General features: G+C 36.2%; 2 protein-coding genes across 3 annotated transcripts; one reads left to right on the top strand and one right to left on the bottom strand.

Annotated features, from left to right (window-relative positions):
* The first annotated feature begins 1,890 nt into the window (after positions 1-1,890).
* LOC148586654 (uncharacterized) lies at positions 1,891-5,056 on the top strand. The gene is made up of 6 exons (XM_088516006.1): positions 1,891-2,193; positions 2,481-2,555; positions 2,662-2,712; positions 2,971-3,048; positions 3,772-3,906; positions 4,901-5,056. Exons 2-6 carry the CDS (start codon positions 2,550-2,552, stop codon positions 5,054-5,056), a joined length of 426 nt encoding a protein of 141 aa, XP_088372132.1. The 5' UTR covers positions 1,891-2,193; positions 2,481-2,549.
* Positions 5,057-10,996: 5,940 nt separating this feature from the next.
* Positions 10,997-19,939, bottom strand: LOC132179099 (putative glycosyltransferase At3g07620). Of its 2 annotated transcripts, XM_059591738.2 has the most exons (3): positions 19,584-19,939; positions 18,988-19,472; positions 10,997-11,739 (listed from the first exon to the last, which is right to left on the bottom strand). In XM_059591738.2, the coding sequence occupies exons 1-3, from the start codon at positions 19,917-19,919 to the stop codon at positions 11,253-11,255; spliced, it is 1,308 nt and encodes a 435-aa protein (XP_059447721.2). In that variant the 5' UTR covers positions 19,920-19,939; the 3' UTR covers positions 10,997-11,252. The 2 variants fall into 2 exon arrangements, with proteins under 2 accessions (XP_059447721.2, XP_059447720.2); XM_059591737.2 differs by having other exon boundaries at positions 18,988-19,939.
* Between the last annotated feature and the right edge of the window lie 181 nt (positions 19,940-20,120).

Here is a 20,120-nt window from a genome sequence, read left to right as displayed (position 1 = left end):
TAAACCCTAAACCCTAAACCCTAAACCCTAAACCCTAAACCCTAAACCCTAAACCCTAAACCCTAAACCCTAAACCCTAAACCCTAAACCCTAAACCCTAAACCCTAAACCCTAAACCCTAACCCTAAACCCTAAACCCTAAAACCCTAAACCCTAAACCCTAAACCCTATAAAAACCCTAAACCCTAAACCCTAAACCCTAAACCCTAAACCCTAAACCCTAAACCCTAAACCCTAAACCCTAAACCCTAAACCCTAAACCCTAAACCCTAAACCCTAAACCCTAAACCCTAAACCCTAAACCCTAAACCCTAAACCCTAAACCCTAAACCCTAAACCCTAAACCCTAAACCCTAAACCCTAAACCCTAAACCCTAAACCCTAAACCCTAAACCCTAAACCCTAAACCCTAAACCCTAAACCCTAAACCCTAAACCCTAAACCCTAAACCCTAAACCCTAAACCCTAAACCCTAAACCCTAAACCCTAAACCCTAAACCCTAAACCCTAAACCCTAAACCCTAAACCCTAAACCCTAAACCCTAAACCCTAAACCCTAAACCCTAAACCCTAAACCCTAAACCCTAAACCCTAAACCCTAAACCCTAAACCCTAAACCCTAAACCCTAAACCCTAAACAAAACCCTAAACCCTAAACCCTAAACCCTAAACAAACCCTAACCCTAAACCCTAAACCCTAAAACCCTAAACCCTAAACCCTAAACCCTAAACCCTAAACCCTAAACCCTAAACCCTAAAGATGAAACCCCAATGAAACCCCGATGAAACCCCAAATTCATCGGGGTTTCATTTTGGGGTTTAGTCGGGGTTTCAATTTGGGGTTTAATCGGGGTTTCAATTTGGGGTTTCATTGGGGTTTAATCGGGGTTCAATTTGGGGTTTAATCGGGTTTTCAATTTGGGGTTTAATCGGGGTTTCATTTGGGTTTAATGGGGGTTTCAATTCAGGGTTTCATTATGAAATAGGATTAGATAGAATTTAAAAAAACAAGTACACATTAAAAATTAAAAAGAAACGAAAGTTTAAATTGTTTAAAATAATATATTAGTTAAATTAGAAATATTAAATTAAAACTATATAAAAAAATTTTAAAGTATTCCAAAATAAAAAATCAAATGAAATTGATGAAATTTGAAATGAATTATCAAAAAATTTGTAAGTTATTTTTACAAAATACAGTTTTTCATTGTAAAAATATTAATATATCTAAATAAAAAATTTAAAATTACTATAAATAGAATTTATTAACTTTAAACTAAAAAAGGTAAAAAAAATAAATAAATAAAAAAAGGTATAAAACCTAAAAGAAAAACGAATAAAACTTAAAAAAACGTACAAATGAAAAAAAAAAATGAAAAAAAAAAAAAAAAAAAAAACGTAAAAAGTAAAAAACGTTAAAAAACGCATAAAATAAAAAACGTTAAAAAAACGTACTAAGTAAAAAAAAACGTATCTTACAAGAAAAAACGTTTAAACAAAAAAAAACGTAAAAACAACAAAAAAAAACGTGAAAAACCAAAAAAAACGTATAAACCAAAAAAACCTAAAAAACCAAAAAAAAAACGTAAAAAACCAAAAAAAAACGTAAAAAACCAAAAAAAAAGTAACAAACAAAAGAAAACGTACAAAACCAAAATAAAAAAATCAAATGAAATGAAATTTGAAATGAATTTTTAAAAAATTTGTAAGATATTTTTACAAAATCCAATTTTTCATTTTAAAAATATTAATGTATTATTATATCTAAATAAAAATTTGTTTAGGAATTACAATAAATAGAATTTATTAATTTCTAAGTGAAATATTAAAAAGATAGTAAGATATTTCTTGAAATACGTTGTTTTACACCTTACGTAAAAACCAGGGCCTTACAGTTGATATATCATCAAATGTTGTAGCCTCCTATATGTATTTCTAGTCTCTGTTAGAATGTTGTCACTATGTTACAGATATCATGTATCTTTAATATGAATTATGCTGATCAGGGTGAATATGGTGGTTTCTTCCCGTAATCAGCGGTAATTTGGATGTGAGAGGTTATGTCTTGCTTGTATGCAAGGTTTACATGATGGCTGAAACATAGATATTGATTGTCTTTGCACTTTGTAGGTCTTGACATTGGTTGCAGGAGCTCTACTGGAGAAGCATATTGTGGTTGTTTGTTCCAATCTGGTATGTGAATCTATTTGAATTATTTACGTTTTGTCATTTGCTTTTAGTAGTTACTAAAAATAAGGGGTAGGATATTTTTCATAATAATCCCCCTCACACACTGTTATTGTTTATAAAGGAAAGTTACACACTTCAATTCAAATACATATACTAACAAGACAAACTTAACCATATCTTCTAAATCAAATAACCAACAGTAAAATATAATTTATCTTAATTTAACAGTAGTCTCAGAAATACAATACAGCCTTTGAGATTATATTGGATTTGGAATTCTTGATGTACAGGGAATCTTATCAGCCTCAGTTTTGTCCATTATCCCTCTAATCCGTCCCTACCAGTGGCAAAGCCTGCTAATGCCGGTATAGTTTTCTTCTGGCCAATATCAACTGTGAATTTTAGGATTATTTTAGTACTTATTATTTTTCAACTATTCTTTGGGTCTTAATCATGTGCATAAACATCCAGGTTTTACCAAATGACATGCTGGACTTTTTGGATGCACCTGTCCCGTACATTGTAAGTGCTCATTAGTTGTGCTTTGTGTATCTTACCATATTTCACTCGGCACATAACTAGAAATGGGCCTATAGACAATAAATGCATGCAAGTTAGGTTGTTTGGGTCCAGAATTTCCTTTGTCAAATGCATACTGTTGGAAAGTTTAAGGGTCCTTACGATGTAGATGAGTCCAAATTTGGCTTACAGTCATTGTCATCTCTAGGTAGTACTACTTCTGACATCTGGTTGATTACTAAAAGTAATTTTCATGTACAGGTGGGTGTGAAGAACAAAACCAATGAAGTACAGTCAAAGTTGACTAATGTCATTTTGGTTGATGTCAACAAGAACCAGGTGTATACTTTTTTTCCTTTAGAAATTTGATTTGGATAACTAATTTTGACTCGAGCAAGTTTTGACTGGTGGTTGACTGATGCATTATCCAAACTTATTGTCCTTTTTTAAAAAATTTATGACCCCTTAAACAAAGCAGAAACTTATTGAAGATCATAGATATTTGAGTAATCACTGTTAACATTTTTTCTTTAAATGATAGCAGTTGTTTCTTGCAAAACAATTTTAGGGTTCAGACAATTTCTCCTTAAATGGGTTTAACCATAAGAAACCAACCTACTTATGATGTGCCATATCAAATGTTTATTTTCTTCTCATCCGTGATTGGCAATTGGTTGAGACTTGGATAGCATCCTTTTTATGGGTCATGAGGGTTTGAGGCCCATGGATCCTAGAGTATTTACGGACATGGAGGAGACTTTATTGTGGTTCTAAGTTTGAAAATAATGTAAAGTGGTTTGATGGGGGTGAGTACTCATGGAAGCTGATACAAGGGAAAGGACGCTGTAATCTTGGCCAGCAAATATAAAGGGCAAAATTCAGTTTAAATGCATGATTTTCTTTTGCATCATATTATTTGTCTATTACATTTGGTGATGTTCTCTTGCTGCCTACTTTATGTAACTTCTTAATATTGTTTAGTTCCATTATTATTTGGACCCATTGTTCAGCTTAAACTTTGTAGCAAGTTATCTAAACCTTATTTATTGCATGATTAATCAGGTGAAGTCACCGTCAATACCTCAACTGCCACAACAAAAGGAGTTATTTTCCTCCTTACGTCCTTATCATGCAAAACTTGTAGGAGAAAGTTATTTGGGGAGGAAACGGCCAGTGTACGAATGCACAGATGTGCAGGTGTGCCCTTCTGCCTTACTGTTTTGTCCCCATTGTTCCTTCCTTTATAACCTCCACCCCCTGCGTTAAGTCTCCCTTTTCTCAATTCTCACAAGCTGTTAATGCTATTGATGAATGTTCAGGCTAGCAGGAAGCCCTTGTTTGTAATATTCTTGAGAGGCTTCCTCTGTTTTTATTTGAAATAACATATTGTTAGACCTTGGTAATAGTTACATTGTGGTTATGATTGTTTGTCATTATAGTAAAAATCCTTAGAACGATTGTATTAGTAGCAGCTTTTGTTTGTGATCTTTTCCTTGAGAACCTGAGGCATTGGGAGTTTAGTTGAGTACTGTTGTTGTATTTGGTAAAGCTGATTCTGTAGTTTGCTTTCTTGTTGCGACCACTTCATCATGGTTCCAGCATGGCTTTTTGCCTTTACCTTTAATACTAAGATTGGGTTGGTTTGTGCTTGCTAGTGTTTTTTTCTGCTGGCCACATCCATACAAGATGGTTGTCAGTATCCTTTGTTTGCAGATCTGCACCCTTGCTAATATGACCTTTTATGCTCTTGTGCAAATTGAACTTCTTATGTTGTCACAAGCCTCAAAGAATGCTGGCGAGCAGTCTGTGTGATTACTCATTGTTGATAAGATATGCCATTGTTTTGTAGCTTTTGCCTTTCGTAATACATATTTGTTCCCGTATTATCTTAATTGATTAATTGTAGGAAATGATCTATATTTTATTATTTTTTAGTGCAGAACCTAGGTTCACTGCCTTCTTTAGTTTCTTATCTTGATTTGACCATCTTAGTTTTGGCAGGAACAATTATTAAGCCTGGACAAGTAATAGACACATCAATTAAGCTAATTATATCAACTTTATCAAGTATCAGTGATGTCCAATCTGCCATATATTTTCTATTTGAAATGATTCTTACCTAGTAATGATGTGGCAAACTGTAATTTCAGTGGTAGCTTCCCTGTTGTTCTGATGTTTTTGTGACATGTAGGTCGAAGCAGCCAAGGGTTTCCTAGCAGTACTAAGGTCTTACTTGGATTCTCTTTGCTCTAAGCTCCGTTCACATACAATTACAAATGTACAGTCCAATGATGATAAGGTTTGTATTTTTTTTTTTTTTTCCAAGTTGAATGTTAGGCAATCTTGATTTGACTGGTTTCTAATAGTTGGTTGTAAATGCTAAAATCAATTTTTCTTTTTATTTTTTGGGGAAACTTCACTTGCCCCTATATCAATGGTTTTGCACTTATAACCTCGAACTTTTAATTTATGCAACGTCAGTGTCCCAAGAATTTCTCCCTTTTAATTTCACCATTTTTTTGTTCAAATGCCCCGTTTTTTTCAAAATAATAATAAGAAAATAAAATTATGGTCACCCACAGCTCACCTTTTTTATTTAAAAAGGGGGGCATTTTAACAAAAGAATGGTGAAATTAAAAGAGGGAAATTCTTGGAATACTGACTTTGCAAAAATTGAAAGTTTGAGGTTATGATTGCAAAACAATTGATGCTTTCCCCCGGGGGGGGAGTGAAGTTTCTCTTTTTTTATTTTTTTATGGTAACTTTTAGAATATTGACTAAATAATTAAATTCACATTTTTCTATCGGCCTTTGAGATAAATGGTAATTCATCATGATATCAATGTAGGTGGTTTTTTAGTTTGAATACAAATACCTCTCATTTAAGTTTAATATTCTATGTGTTGGGTCTTATTAATTGAGCAGGAGTTTGGGCCCAAAGCAAGGAAAAATGTTAGAATCTTCATTAAATTCACCATAAAATCGCAGATTATTTTTTTAAAAAACGCACTCCTAAACGCACCCTAACCCGAATTCAAACGCACACTAGATTGCTAGAATTCAACGTGAATAATATGCTAGTCACGACTTAGTTAAGTTCAATCAATTTTGAATAAAGAGGGGAAGGCCGGGCAAAGCAAAACATACTTTCAGTTTTTTGATAAGTAATCGCAGTTTCATTAAAAAGCGCAAAAGCAAAACTCAAGTATACAGGAAGCATACAAGTGAGAAGCCTAGCAAGTAGCGGAAAAGAGATTTAAACAAGCATGAAAATTCAAAAAACTACAATTTGAGGCAGCGGTCCAATGGTTTAGGTTTTAGGGTTTAGGTGCATTAAACCCTTTATCCTAGAATTTTTCGGGTTCACTTTAGGAATCTTGGCATCCATTACAGCTTATATTGAGGTTTGAAGTCCTGGAGTTCATTAGGCAATTGGTTTCATTGTCCAAGCGGTTTCCTGCTGAGATTCTATTGGCAAAAGTGGGCAAGCAAATCAGGCACCCATTTTCAGACTAGCATTTTATTAATATGAAATATTTTTCTAGCAATTAAATTAGATTCATGACTTAATTAAAATAAGCTTGACTCAATTATTTTACAATTACCAAGTATCTGGAGGAGCTATGGAAAATGAAAACACCATTTGTATATTCCAGTTTAAATCTGTTCTTAGGATCATGCTGGTTTTTTTTTTTATATAATTTATTTATTTATTATTATTATTATTTTTTAATTAATTTTTTTTTTTTTTTATTGTAATATCTCGACTAGAAACATTGTTGTTATTGAGTTTTTATCCATTAATATTAAAAGTAAATTTTCCTGCTCTTGTGTAGAGGAAGTCTTTTTGGAGAATGTAGAGCTTATTCTTGAAGCCTTCGATTATCTCCAGTTGCCATTTGCGCTGAAACAAGGTATTGTGACCTCCTCCTCTTACTACCACTATGGCACTATTACAATTTAATGTTTAAAAAATAAAACTTGTTTTGCACTGCACACATAAGCAGTATGTTGTGTGGATGGGGTCTTGTTATTTTTACTCTTCAATAAAGCTTCATATACATCAAAATAAACTAAACTGTTGTACAAAGTGTTTTGGTAATTTTGTGTTTTAGACAGCAGTGCTGGATCTTGCACTTTATTCCTTGACAGTTTTCTTGATAATGATATATTAGCACTTTGGAAGCTATTTCAATAATATTCACATTAATTATCAAATATATATATTAGCACTTTGGAAGCTATTTAAGAATCATGTTTATAACTTTGGGTGCCATACAATTTTTTTCCTTGATTATCTGTTGTTCCAATGCCTCTTGGTTCGAAGCATGCCAAGAAGGATTTTGGCATGTACATAGATTTGTACTTAGAAGAAGTGCACGTTTTTAAAAGTAAACACTGATCTACTAGGTATATAGCTTGATAATGTTGACAGGTTGATTTAGCAGTAATTTTGACTTAGCGTTAAGTTGGATGTAAAAATTATGAACAGAAGTTGAATGTACTTGGACTCTTGGGTGAATAAATCTACTAGCTTGAGAAGATTTTGGTGGTTTTAGATCAAAGTTAGAGGTAAGACAGAAAAATAAAAATAAAAAACAAACAAACAAACAAAGTTTGGGGAATAGCATGTACTTGACTGAGGAGATTTCAGTGGTTCAAGATTGGTGTTTGTGCTGCAAACTAAAGGGGGAAAAACTAAAAACAGAAGGGAAAACCACATATATGAAGGCAGACTTGGAGGAGCGAGATTGAGGTGGGATGGCAACATTGACATACGTGCTGTATACTTTGCCTACCTATCTCGGCCAGAGAAATTGATCCTTCAAGGTTTTTCATTGTCAATCCCAGCAGGAAAGACAGTGGCTTTAGTGGGTAGCAGTGGATGTGGAAAGAGTACAGTCATCTCTCTAGTTGCAAGATTCTATGACCCCTCAAAAGGTTTGTGCAGCTCCTTCTTACTCCTAAATTAGTCCCGAGTTGCTCAGCATTTTGTTTTTTCCTTCTTTTACTTTAAGCTCATAAGAACCCAAGCATTCAATGCGAAAAATGGACACACGTATATGTATGTTTCAATAGCTTGCCACATCAAGCTCTCCTATGTCCTTCTGTTTGAACGGAAATCCCTTATATATTGTACTGCAATAGGTCAATCCATGCCGAAAGGTTGTAATGATTCTACTTGTAAGAACTATCCGAGCAAGAATGACTTCGGCTACTCGAACGTCTGTCCGACCAAATGGGTTCAAATAGCCTTTTACATAGAACAGCCCTATTTGTAGTGTAATATGATAACTCTATTGGATGCAGATATCGGAAATAAAATTATAATCAAAATCTAGAAAAAAAAAAAACAAAAAAAAGTTGTAAACAAGAATATGAGAAGGGGGACAGACAGAAAACTAATCCATATGTTTGACATTCTAGTGAGTCTCCGACTAAGCATTCAAAGTACAAGCCTCGCAATCCTAATTCATAATATCAACCCTTTCCTGTTTTGCTCACTATAAAGAACTATGTTTTATGTGACAATTCCTTGGAAATCACTTATTCAACATTCCATTCATTTTATATAAATATGACGAATTTAAAAGAGGATGACCTCTTTAAACATTATTCTAATCCACCTAAAAAAATTTCTATCCACCATTCCGTTTTAATTGCAACAACAAAAAAATACTTTTAAACAGCATGTCGGATGTTTGCACAGTACCATAAATAGTAACCAAATGAATAATTAATGTGCGTCACATCATATATTTTAATACTAACATTTTGCTTCAATTCTATAGCCGCTCCATACATCTTAATTGCTGTGTACAGTCCATAGCTTTTGGGTTTCAATTTGGGGTTTCTTTGTGGTTTCTTTAGGGTTTCATTGGGGTTTCGTTGAGGTTCCAATTTGGGGTTTATTTGGGGTTTCATTCGGGTTTCAATTTTGGGTTTCATTATAGAATAGAATTAGATTTAATTTAAAAAACAAGTACACATTAAAAATTAAAAACAAACGAAAGTTTAACTGTTTAAAATAATATATTAGTTAAATTAAAAATATTAAATTAAGTTAATAATAAATTGTATAAAATTAGAAGTAGATAAAAAAATTTTAAAGTATTCCAAAATCAAAAATCAAATGAAATTTATGAAATTTGAAATGAATTATTAAAAAATTTGTAAGATATTTTTACAACGTACAATTTTTCATTCAAAAAATATTAATATATTAATATTAATAAAAAATTGTAAATTACAATAAAATTGAATTTATTAATTTCTAAGTGAATTATTAAAAAAATAGTAAGATATTTCTTAAAATACGTTGTTTTAATTTTAATAATATCAATATTCGTAAAATTTTGTTTTTCTTGGTTCTAATATTTATTCATTTTGATTACAGTTTTAATTTCCTTTGTTGTATAAAAAAAAAAATTCAAAAATTCAAAATATATATATAATCCCTAATTCTTTTCAACTCATAATACTTTTCGGATACATGGCCGGAAACATGGTGTCCATGTTCCAACTCCCTCAAAAAAACTCCTCCTGCAATCAAAAATCGTCGAAACCAATTTCTGACGGCATCTCGGAGTCTTAGCACCCACGGCAGAGTCAGAGCAAAAGGGCAGTGGCGCCAAAAGTTGTTCTACTCCCACCGGGGCACTTCCGAAGAATTTTATCTACCCGAAAAGTATTATGCATTGAAGAGTAACCCCGACCAAAGGAAATTGTCTAAAAAAGTGAAAGTAGAAAAATCAAAAAAAAATTTAAAAAAATATTTATACCTTCTTTTCTTGGAAACTTCGACCGATCCTGCAAAACAATCTTGAACAGGCATTAGTAAGAAAGCTATCTTCAATTTTCTATTTCTTAATTCAATTACTATTTTCGTACTTCGTTCTACTTTCTTTTCTTTTTTTTGTATTTCCCACTTTACATCTTTCACGAATTCTACTTGTATTTTTTACTCTTATTTCTTAGTTTACATAATTTTCTACATTTCTCCATTAGTTTCGATTCATTTTCTTACCCTAGGTTCATTTATTTTTTCTAATTTCTGCCTTTCTTTTACTCTTTTTTATACCTTCCTTAAACCTTTCATATCAAACTCTTAATATTATCCTTCGAACTTTTAACATAATTTGTTTTTTCTTTCGTTTAAATTTTAACCCTGTCATTGGAGGCTTTTAATGACATATTATTCTTCTATTATCTGTCATTTCACTTTTTTTTTTCTTCATATTATTATTTTTTTTTCAACTTTTCTTTAAAAAAACGTTAAAAAACCCAAAAAATTTTAAAAAAAAAAAATTAAAAAAAAAAGGTTAAAAAACCAGAAAAGGTTTAAAAAAAAAAAAAAAAAAAAAACTCCTAAAAAACCGTAAAAAACTCCAAAAAAACTATAAAACCTAAAAAAACCAAAAAACTTCAAAAAAAAAAAAAACCATAAAACCTAAAAAACTCCAAAAAGAACGTAAAAAACCATAAAACCTAAAAAAAAACGTAAAAAAAACGTAAAAACCCAAAAAACGTAAAAAAAAACTCCAAAAAAACTATAAAACCTAAAAACGTCAAAAACCAAAAAAAAAAAAACGTAAAAACCAAAAAAACATATAAAACCAAAAAAAAACGTAAAAAACAAAACAAAAAAAAACAAAAAAAAAAAAAAAAAACATATAAAAACTCCAGAAAAACCAAAAAAGGGAAATAACTAAAAAAAAAAAAACATAAATATCGGACTTTATGAGATAGATAAAAAAATAAATTCGAGTTTTCAATCATTCTTAGTCAAGAAAATGCAAACGTTCTTTCATGCTTTCTTTTCGGATGGAGGAAAGCAAGAAAAAATTCGGATGTTTGATTTTCACCTGAAAAAATTCGGATGTCTGATTTTCACCTGAATAGTAACGAGCTCTTGCCAAATGGTGTGCCATACACTTCCACATTTGGTCCCTTTTGACAAAAATTGGATGGTTCAAAACCACCCCAAATTTTTTTGTTTTTAGTTATTTATTTATATTATTTATAATTTTTTATTAATTTTCTCAATCATGTCCAAACATAATCTCAAACTCTTTTTTCTCTTCGGTATTCACAATCCAAAAAAATGGTATATTCAAATGAGCCGATCATCTTCCTACTTTTGTGGCATCTATTTTTGAGTCCAAATTTTCATTTTGTGTCTAACAGTATCTTCAATAGCATTGAGACAGATGATCTTGCCTCCCCTTTCCTCAAAAGACGAAAATAAAATAAAATAAAATAAAATCAATGGTGGTACATATTCAAATTAGATTAAGCCATGCACCAACTGAATATGCCATCGGCAGCTAAAATAGCAAGATCAAAGATCTTTTAAGTAATGCGTCCCATGATATTATCCAGAGGATATTATGCTAGTGCTATATATACACAGACCAACAGAGCATACTGAAGTCTAAACCGCATGACCCTAATGTTACCACCGGCATGGAGCCCATTGAAACGCAAAAAGGCCAGCCTCAAGTATTTATAGTGCAAATCAACACCTGAGCTAACAAGGAGAATTAACGGAATGGCCGATTTATGTTTCTTCTCAGCCACAATTGGTAAGCAGTCATATGGAAGGAATCAAAACCCCTCGGTGTTTTATTCCAACAAAAATGTTTCCGAACTTGGCACAGATTACGAAACATATTTAGGTACTTTGGTGTTGTTATTGACAGCAGTTTGTTCTTGGTGAGAGCTATCTCTCCTTGGTTGATAATAACCGAAAACTTGCTCCAGTCCAAAACATTAGCAAATGGAAGCTCATAGTAGTTTGAAATAATAACGGGAATGCATCCATAATGTATAGCATCACTTACCCTAGCAGTGTTCACCTCATAACCTTTAACATGGAGGCAATACTTGCTTCGCCTAAACCCTTCTTCATATGAGAAAGGTGGACTCCCAGAGAAAACGTCCACATAAGAATCATTTCCCCATAAAGCTATCAGCTCTTGCCGAATACGAGAGTTTTGGATACGTCCAGAAAAGTAAACAAGTTTATGTCTGCATGTCAACAAACCAGCAGCAATTGTTGGTCACAGCAGGAAAAAATAAATAACTGTAGCAAATTGATCTAGAATTTGCAATGAATCTACAAGGCTACAACCTGATATGCTTCAAAATTCATACTGCTCCTAGAGGAGTTCTTATATCTATATGATTTTAATAATTTTGGATATAATCCGGAAAAACGTAGATCCCAGTCATCAGACAGATAATTGAGTTTGTAGTGACTCCTATCCACAAGTTGTATACCAACTGTAGGGAATCTAGTGTAGTGATTGACTGGTTGAACTTAATAGCAAATCATTAAATGGGTTGGTAGCCCCTTCCACTCTCTGTAACTGTAAGTAACCAATTTATAACAGCTAGGCTAGCCGGCATTCACAAGGACACAACACTAAACTCCCCTCAAATTACTGCACGTAAAAAGATAACTAAATTTGAAAAAATGAACTTAACACCTTTCACTCACATTCCTTTATAAGTCACACCTTCTATATTAGCATGTGTCACATTAAAATAGACGAAAAATATTATACATGATACGCACGTGATTTTTTTTACGTAAACTATCTAAATTAATACTAAAAATCATTAAATAACAAAAACTAAAAGAATAGCCAAACTATCTTCAAAGGCTGTGGGAGTAGTTCGGCCACCCCCAAACTAGTCAAGGGGGTGGCCAACTGGCCACAAAGGTCGCCGAAGTGGTTTGGCTACTCTCGAACTGGTCAAACCACTCCTTCATGACTGAGTTAGCCACCCTTTCAAATTTTTCTTTTTTTCTTTTTTTTTTTTCTCATAATTTTTAGGGATAACTTGGATAGTTCGAGTAAAAACAAATCACATGACATTTTCCGCCCATTTTAATGCCAAATGCTAGTGGAGGACATAACTTGTAGGAGTATGGGAGTTGGAGAGATCTAGTATCACTTTTAATAATTTGGTACCCCAAGTACCAAATAGATGGCAGCTTGGGGGCTAAATGTATTCCCTCATTTCGTTATTTGTTCTCCAAATCTAAAATTTGTAATTTTTTGGGGAAATACACTTAGCCCCCTTAAAATCATTGCCCCTTTGGCACTTAGCTACCAAATTTTAAAAAGTGGCACATGATTTTCTCTAACTACCACATTGTTAGAAAGTACACCATCTGATAGCATCTAACATTAAAATAAATAGAAAATTTTTCACACAAGACACGCACATGAATTTCTCTACTTGAGCCTACCCATATTAACCCTAAAAGTTATTTAAAAAATAAAACCTTGTGAGGTGGTTCCGCCACCCTTTAACTAGTTCAGGGTGGCCGAACCACCTCTTTGATGGTTGTGGGGTAGTTTGGCTACTCCCATAACCAATTTTGGCTGGATCACCCCCAAATATTGGAGGGTGATTCAGCCACTTACTAGACCATTTTTGGGAATAGTCGAACTACCCTACAGCCATAAAAGGGGTAATCAAACTGTTAGATAATATTATGTTATTGCTATTTACTTTCTTTGGTATTCTAAGTCTACTAAGTTTATTTTTCCTTATTCTACTAGGTCTGTATTATTAGCCTATATATAGGCCCCTTCTGTACATTATACCGTGTGATTCAATATACAATCTTATTCTCAACATGGTATCAGAGCACAAGTTCTGAATCACTTCAAATTTTTTTTCTGCATCTAAAATTTTTTTTCCAGGGCCGCCAGTGTTATCCAACGCATCCATCTCTCTGTCCCTCACGGTTCTCTATCTTCCCCTCGAAGTTTTCAGCGGATCATTATACCACTTGAAAGCCCGGAAGCCAACCATCACAGAGCCGCCGCACACAGTCCCATCGGAGCCCTCATGCGCCGCCCAAGTTTCGGCAATTCCGCCACTGCTGTTCCGTCACCGACCGCCACAGTGGTCCGATTGCTTCTCTCAGACCATCGATCGATAGATCTACTCCCGGTGACTCCAGAACTGCAACCAGAATCCAGATCCAGTACACAACGCGCCACTCATAGTTCTGCGCGTGAGATCCACACACCACCTCTAGTCGCACGTGCCCACACGCGCCAAACGCTCCAACCGCCACGTCAGCCCTAAGTGCCACGTCAGTAGAACCACGTCAATCTGAGTGCCACATCATCACAGCCACGCCAGCCCTGAGTGCCATGTCATCAATACCACGCCATCAATGCCACGTCCGCCCTGAGTACCACGACACCATTGCCACGTCATCCCTAAGTGCCACATCAGCAGTACCAAGTCAGTCCTTGCCACGTTAGCTGTGCCACATCAACATTAACTTTGACCGTTGACTTTTTGTTGACTTCCAAAGTTGACCAGGTGCTTTCTTACCTATTTCTTCGTCCTGATTTCATATTTGTGGTCTGTTTTTGCTTTTGAGCCTTCTAAATGGCACAAAACGAGATTATTTATCATGTTTATTGAATGGCACAAACTATATGGTGTAGTCTCAATCTATGCGTAGCTTTCTTAAAGGCCGCAAGCTTTGGTTTTATGTGACTGGAGAGGTCAAAAAGCCAGTTAAAGGGGCTTCTGAGTCAGATAAGGCTTTCACCTCTCGTCTTATTGATTGGGATAGCAAGCATCATCAGATTCTTACATGGTTCTGTAATACCACTATACCATCTATTTCTGCGCTCTTTGGCAACTTTGATGAAGCAAAGGGTGCTTGGGATATGCTTCCTTCTCGTTATTCTTCTGTAGATAGTGCTCACGAATATCAGCTTCTGTTTCAGCTTTTCCATTTGACGCAGGAATCTGATCAGAGTATAAATGATTTTCTTGCTCACATGCAATTCTTGTGGAACCAAATTGATGTTTCTGATCCTATTTGAAAGGATCCCACTGATGTTGAGATGTATGTTACCCGTAGAGATCAACATCGCCTTCACCAATTTTTAATGGCCTTGCGTGATGATTTTGAGCCTGTTCATGTGCAACTTTTACATCGTTCTCCTCTTCCCACTTTGGACACTACCATCTTCGAACTTGTCCGTGCCAAGACTAGATCGCAGACTATGCGCTCTCAGCCTAGTCATACAATATTGGCTGCACCATCTTCTGGCTCCTCGTCATTCCAACGAGAGTATTATGACAGGTCATGTACTCCTTGACTCCCTCCTAAGTCTCGCGATAACAATTACTGTTGCTATTATCGACGTCGAGGGCACACAATTGACAAGTGTTGGCGTAAATGGAAGATCTAATGCACCCACAGCAGCAATTGCTCATACTGAGAGTGGTTCATCTCCAGTTGCTCCCTCTTCAGTTGCTCCCTCTGGCCACACATCAGGATCCAGTGTCACCTTAACTGCAACTGACTTTTAGACAATAGTCAACCAGGTCGTCCTATCTCGGTCTGGTAATGCATCTTCCTCTGTCCTCTTAGTTTTGCCAGGTACCTCTTCCCCTTGGCTCTTTGACTCTGCTTGTTGCAATCACATGACACTTCACCCTACTTCCTCTACCACATCTATACCTTCACCTCATTTCTCATTGATTCGCACAGCTGATGGCTCCATTATAACTGCTAAAAATATAGGCACTATCAATACACCTTCCCTTTCTGTTCCTGAAGTTTTTCATGTGCCTAAATTGTCCTTCAATCTTCTTTCTATTGGCCAACTGTGTGAACTTGGATATAGACTTGTTTTTTACTTTTCTGGTGTGCACGTACAGGATCCTCGTACTAGTCAAACCATTGGGATCAGGCGTAGAATTGGGCGTCTCTGCTGCTGCCTCTTCATCATCACCATCTCTTGCACTTTGGCATTCGCGTCTTGGTCATGCATCTGCCTCTCGCATTCAATTTTTAGCTTCAAAGGGTTTGTTAGGTTCAGTTTCCAATAATTCTTTTGATTATAGTTCATGTCAACTTGGTAAACAACCGGCTTTTCCATTTAATAATAATGAGTCTCATGCTACTGCTTCTTTTGATTTAATTCATTCTGATGTTTGGGGACCTTCTCCTGTTGCTAGTATAAGTGACTCACGTTATTTGGTTATTTTTGTTGATTTCTCTCGTTATACTTGAGTGTTTTTAATGAAATTTCGTTCTAAATTATTGGACATTTATCGTACTTTTGCCAAAATGGTTGAAACCCAATTTTCAAAACCCATCAAAGCTTTTCGTTCTGATAATGCTTTAGAATATACTCAACATGATTTTCAAGCTATTCTCAAACATTATGGCACTGTTCCTCACTTGTCGTATCCAGGCACCTCACAACAAAATGGTTGAGCTGAACGTAAACTTAGGCACATTTTAGACACTGTCTTTGCTCTTCTCATTTCCACATCTGTTCCTACCCCGTTTTGGGGTGAAGCCACTCTCATAGCTGTCTACACGATCAATAGGTTGGCTACCCCTATCCTTGATAATTGCACTCCTCACGAGCGGTTGTTTGGCTCTATCCCTTCATATCACCATCTCCGTGTCTTTGGTTCTGCCTGTTTTGTTTTACTCCAGCCTCATGAGCGCACCAAACTCGAACCTCATTCTCGGTTGTGTTGTTTTTTGGGATATGGAGTGGAACAAAAGGACTACCGGTGTTATGATCCTGTGTCTCATCATCTTCGCATCGTCATGTAGTTTTTTGGGAGCATCGACTATTCCACGAAGTTGAAAAATTCAACATGCCATCATTCCCTCCCTTTACTACCCTTTTTGAGTTTCCTCTTTCTCCTACTCTCACCACCAATGTCTTGCCAGAGTCTCTCGCTCAAACTGCAGTCATCTGATGCCCTCGATGCTACTTTGCATGCGTCACCAGGTTCTGATGCCCTCGACGCCGCTTCGCCTGCGTCCCCAAGTTCTTCGCCTGCCTCTCCAGGTTCTGTTCCATCCGAGGATCCAGTCTGCACTCCACCACCTGACCTTCATCGATCCACCCGATTAAGATCTCTCCCATCTCATTTACAGGATTTTTATTGCTTTCATACCTTAGCTACCTTGCATGAGCCTTACTCCTTTTGTGAGGCCTCCACTAACCCTCTTTGGCAGGCTGCGATAAAAGAGGAACTTGATGTTTTACACAAAAACAATACATGGAATCTGGTTGACTTACCTCTTGGAAAATCAGTGGTTGGGTGTAAGTGGTTTTACAAAATCAAGACTTGTTCTGATGGTACTGTTGACAGGTACAAGGCTCAACTTGTAGCCAAAGGTTTTACTCAGGAATATGGTGTGGATTATGAGGAGACTTTTGCTCCAGTTGCTCGCCTCTCTTCTGTGCGTGCTCTGTTGGCTGTTGCAGCCTCTCAACATTGGTCACTTTGTCAAATAGATGTCAAAAATGTCTTCCTTAATGGTGATTTACGTGAAGAAGTCTATATGCAGCCACCTCCTGGATTATCTCATCCTACAAACAAGGTTTGTCATCTTCGTCGAACTCTATATGGACTTAAGCAAGCACCTCGAGCATGGTTTGCTAAGTTTAGCGCCACTATCTCTCACCTTGGCTATTCCATCAGTTCTTATGATTCAGCCTTGTTTATTTGCCGCAGAGACCGGGGAACCATACTTCTTCTACTACATGTTGACAACATGATTATCACTGGAGATGATATCATTGGTATTCAGGAACTTAAACAGTTTCTCAGTCAGCACTTTGAGATGAAAGATTTTTGCCCTCTTAGCTATTTTCTTGGTCTCGAGATCTCATCTTCTTCTGATGGTTATTATTTAACACAGGCCAAGTATATATCTGATCTACTTTCTCGGGCCAATCTCATAGACAGTAAGATTGTTGACACATCGACTGAGCTTAATACTCGTCTCACTCCTCATGATGGCGAACCTCTTCACGATTTTACCTTATATCAGCATTTAGTTGGCAATCTTGTCTACCTTACTGTCACTCGATTTGATATCTCATATGCTGTCCATCACGTGAGTCAATTTATGGCTGCTCCTCGCTCCACTCATTTATCAGCTATTCTGCGCATTCTTCAGTACCTGAAGGGGACATTATTTCATGGGCTTTATTTCTCCTCTCAGTCTTCTCTATAGCTGCATGCTTATACTGATGCTGATTAGGCGGGTGATCCAACGGATCGTTGCTCTACAACTAGTTATTGTTTCCTACTTGGCACCTCGCTTATCTCTTGGCGAAGTAAGAAACAGACTGTTGTTGTTCGATCTAGCACCAAGGCAGAATATCATGCTCTAGCTGACACTACCGCGGAACTTCTTTGGTTGCGATGGCTGTTACAGGATATGGGTGTCTCTCTTTTTTCTACTACTCCTATATATTGTGACAACAAGAGTGCTATTTAGATTGCTCATAATGATTTTTTCATGAACGGACAACATATTGAGATTGATTGTCATTGTGTTCGTCATCATCTTCTTCAGGGCTCACTACAGCTTCATTCTATCACGTCCCGTGATCAGCTCGCAGACATCTTTACAAAGTCACATCCTCAATGGCATTTTCGTGATCTTGTGTCCAACCTAGTTGGTCTCTTGCACTCCACCTTGAGCTTGTAGGGAGCTGTTAAATAATATTATGTTATTGTTATTTACTTTCTTTGGTATTCTAAGTCTACTAGGTTTACCTTTCTTTATTCTATTAGGTCTTTATTATAAGCCTATATATAGGCCCCATTCTCTACATTATACTATGTGATTCAATATACAATCTTATTCTCAACAAAAACAATTACCCGAGGCTAGGTGGTTCGGCCACACTAAGGAACACTTTTAAAGGTGGCCTGACCACTTTCACAACCTATGGAAGCTGTTATAAGTTACCCCATCTGGTGTTAAAATAGAAAGAGAAATGACATAAATGATGTGCAAATGAATTTTTTTATTTGAACGAATTAAATTGTCCTAAAAATAGTAAAAAATAAAAACAATTGGAAAAAAATAAATAAAATGGTGGAAGAATCCCCTCAGAGACTATAGTGGTCAGCCACCCCAACTCCCAAACCACTGCTCGTGACTAAGGTGGCTCACCCGCCCCCTTAAAGTTATTTTTTTCAATTATTTTTGTTTTTTTAAATAACTTTTAGGGACAATTAACAATTTCGATCGTTCAAAATAAAAATAGATAAATAAATAAAATAACTGGACTTGATTTTTTATTTTATTTTTGCGTAACTTGTAAGGGTGTGATAATCAGAAGAATTTAAGCATAGTCGTGGCATGGCTGATGGTTTGAGTTGCCCATATAGTGCAATCAACAGAAAAGACAGAGTCCCCATGAAAGCAAGTAGAAAATAGCAGTGAAAGACTACCTCGCATCCGGGGGAGTGAGAGCTTTCTCATGTGGGCGAGGCCAAACCTGCGGCAAGCCCACATCTTTGTGGGAAACATAGTATCTCTGGAAGTAGCTGGATGAGCAAGTTACCTGGATGGCATTGTTATACAAATCATGAAGCTTAGAGGCGGCCTCTCGACCAACGGAATGACAGTATACATAGAAGTGGTCAGCACCGGCAGAGGCATTCCAGAATTTGAAATCACGGCGAACCCTGGTGGTGTATTGGGTGACAAATTCAGAGATGGATGCCTCGGAGTAGACACGAGGGTCGTTCCGCAGAAGGTTGATGGAAAAGGGCAAGAAAAAGAGATGGGCTTCCTCCGGATGGCGCGTAATGAGGGAACTCCGAAGAAGAGCCACCTTAAACATGTGTTCGCTGAAGTAATTTCCTAGCCCCGTATGGAATGGATCTGGGTGCGGGAGGAAGATGGGAGAGAATGGAGAAGACTTGGAATGAGACTGGTTCATGAAGGCATCAGGATAAACATAAATCTTAAAACTGCGCATCATTTCCTGAAAATCTAGAGCAAAGAGTTGCCAGTTATGATAAGGACCCAATTCTATGTCTACCTTATTAGCAATTGTCTTGGTTATTGAAGGTGGAGGTGCTGCATCTGCACTGCTAAAACTTGAGGGGAATGGGAATTGCGGTGGGGCTGGCTTTCCCTTTACAAGGAATTTGCTGCTGTTTTCCGACGAATCAATATCAAACTTCAGGGTATTAATGTGAGCAGAGCCGCGGAAAAATGAGGCAATAGCAACCATCAATGCCGCCATCAGCACTGCTAGTAGCAAGAGGCGTAGGTGGAGAGCGTGAGGGCGAGAGGAGGGATGTTTGGGCCTCCTATGAGTCCTCTCTTCTTGTTCTGGAGAGACAAGCATACTGAAAACTGAAGAGGCGTTCATCCCCTCTGCTTGGGTCTTGCCCAGATACTTAATCCCTCTATTTAGTATTTACTACCCACTGTGAATTGTTTGGAGTTTTCTTGTTTTTTTCGATCCCATTTTCCTTCACCAGTTCTGCTTTGACCAGGAGTGGGTGACGTGTTATTATATAAATAACACAAATATTATATAGATTTGCTGGAAATTAAAACTAAATATTAT

The sequence above is a fragment of the Corylus avellana genome, chromosome 4, assembly GCF_965113065.1.
Source record: "Corylus avellana chromosome 4, dhCorAvel1.hap1.2, whole genome shotgun sequence".
Taxonomy (NCBI): Eukaryota; Viridiplantae; Streptophyta; class Magnoliopsida; order Fagales; family Betulaceae; genus Corylus; species Corylus avellana.
The sequence above is the reverse complement of the archived record's forward strand: the minus strand, read 5'-3'. Positions and strand labels throughout refer to the sequence as shown.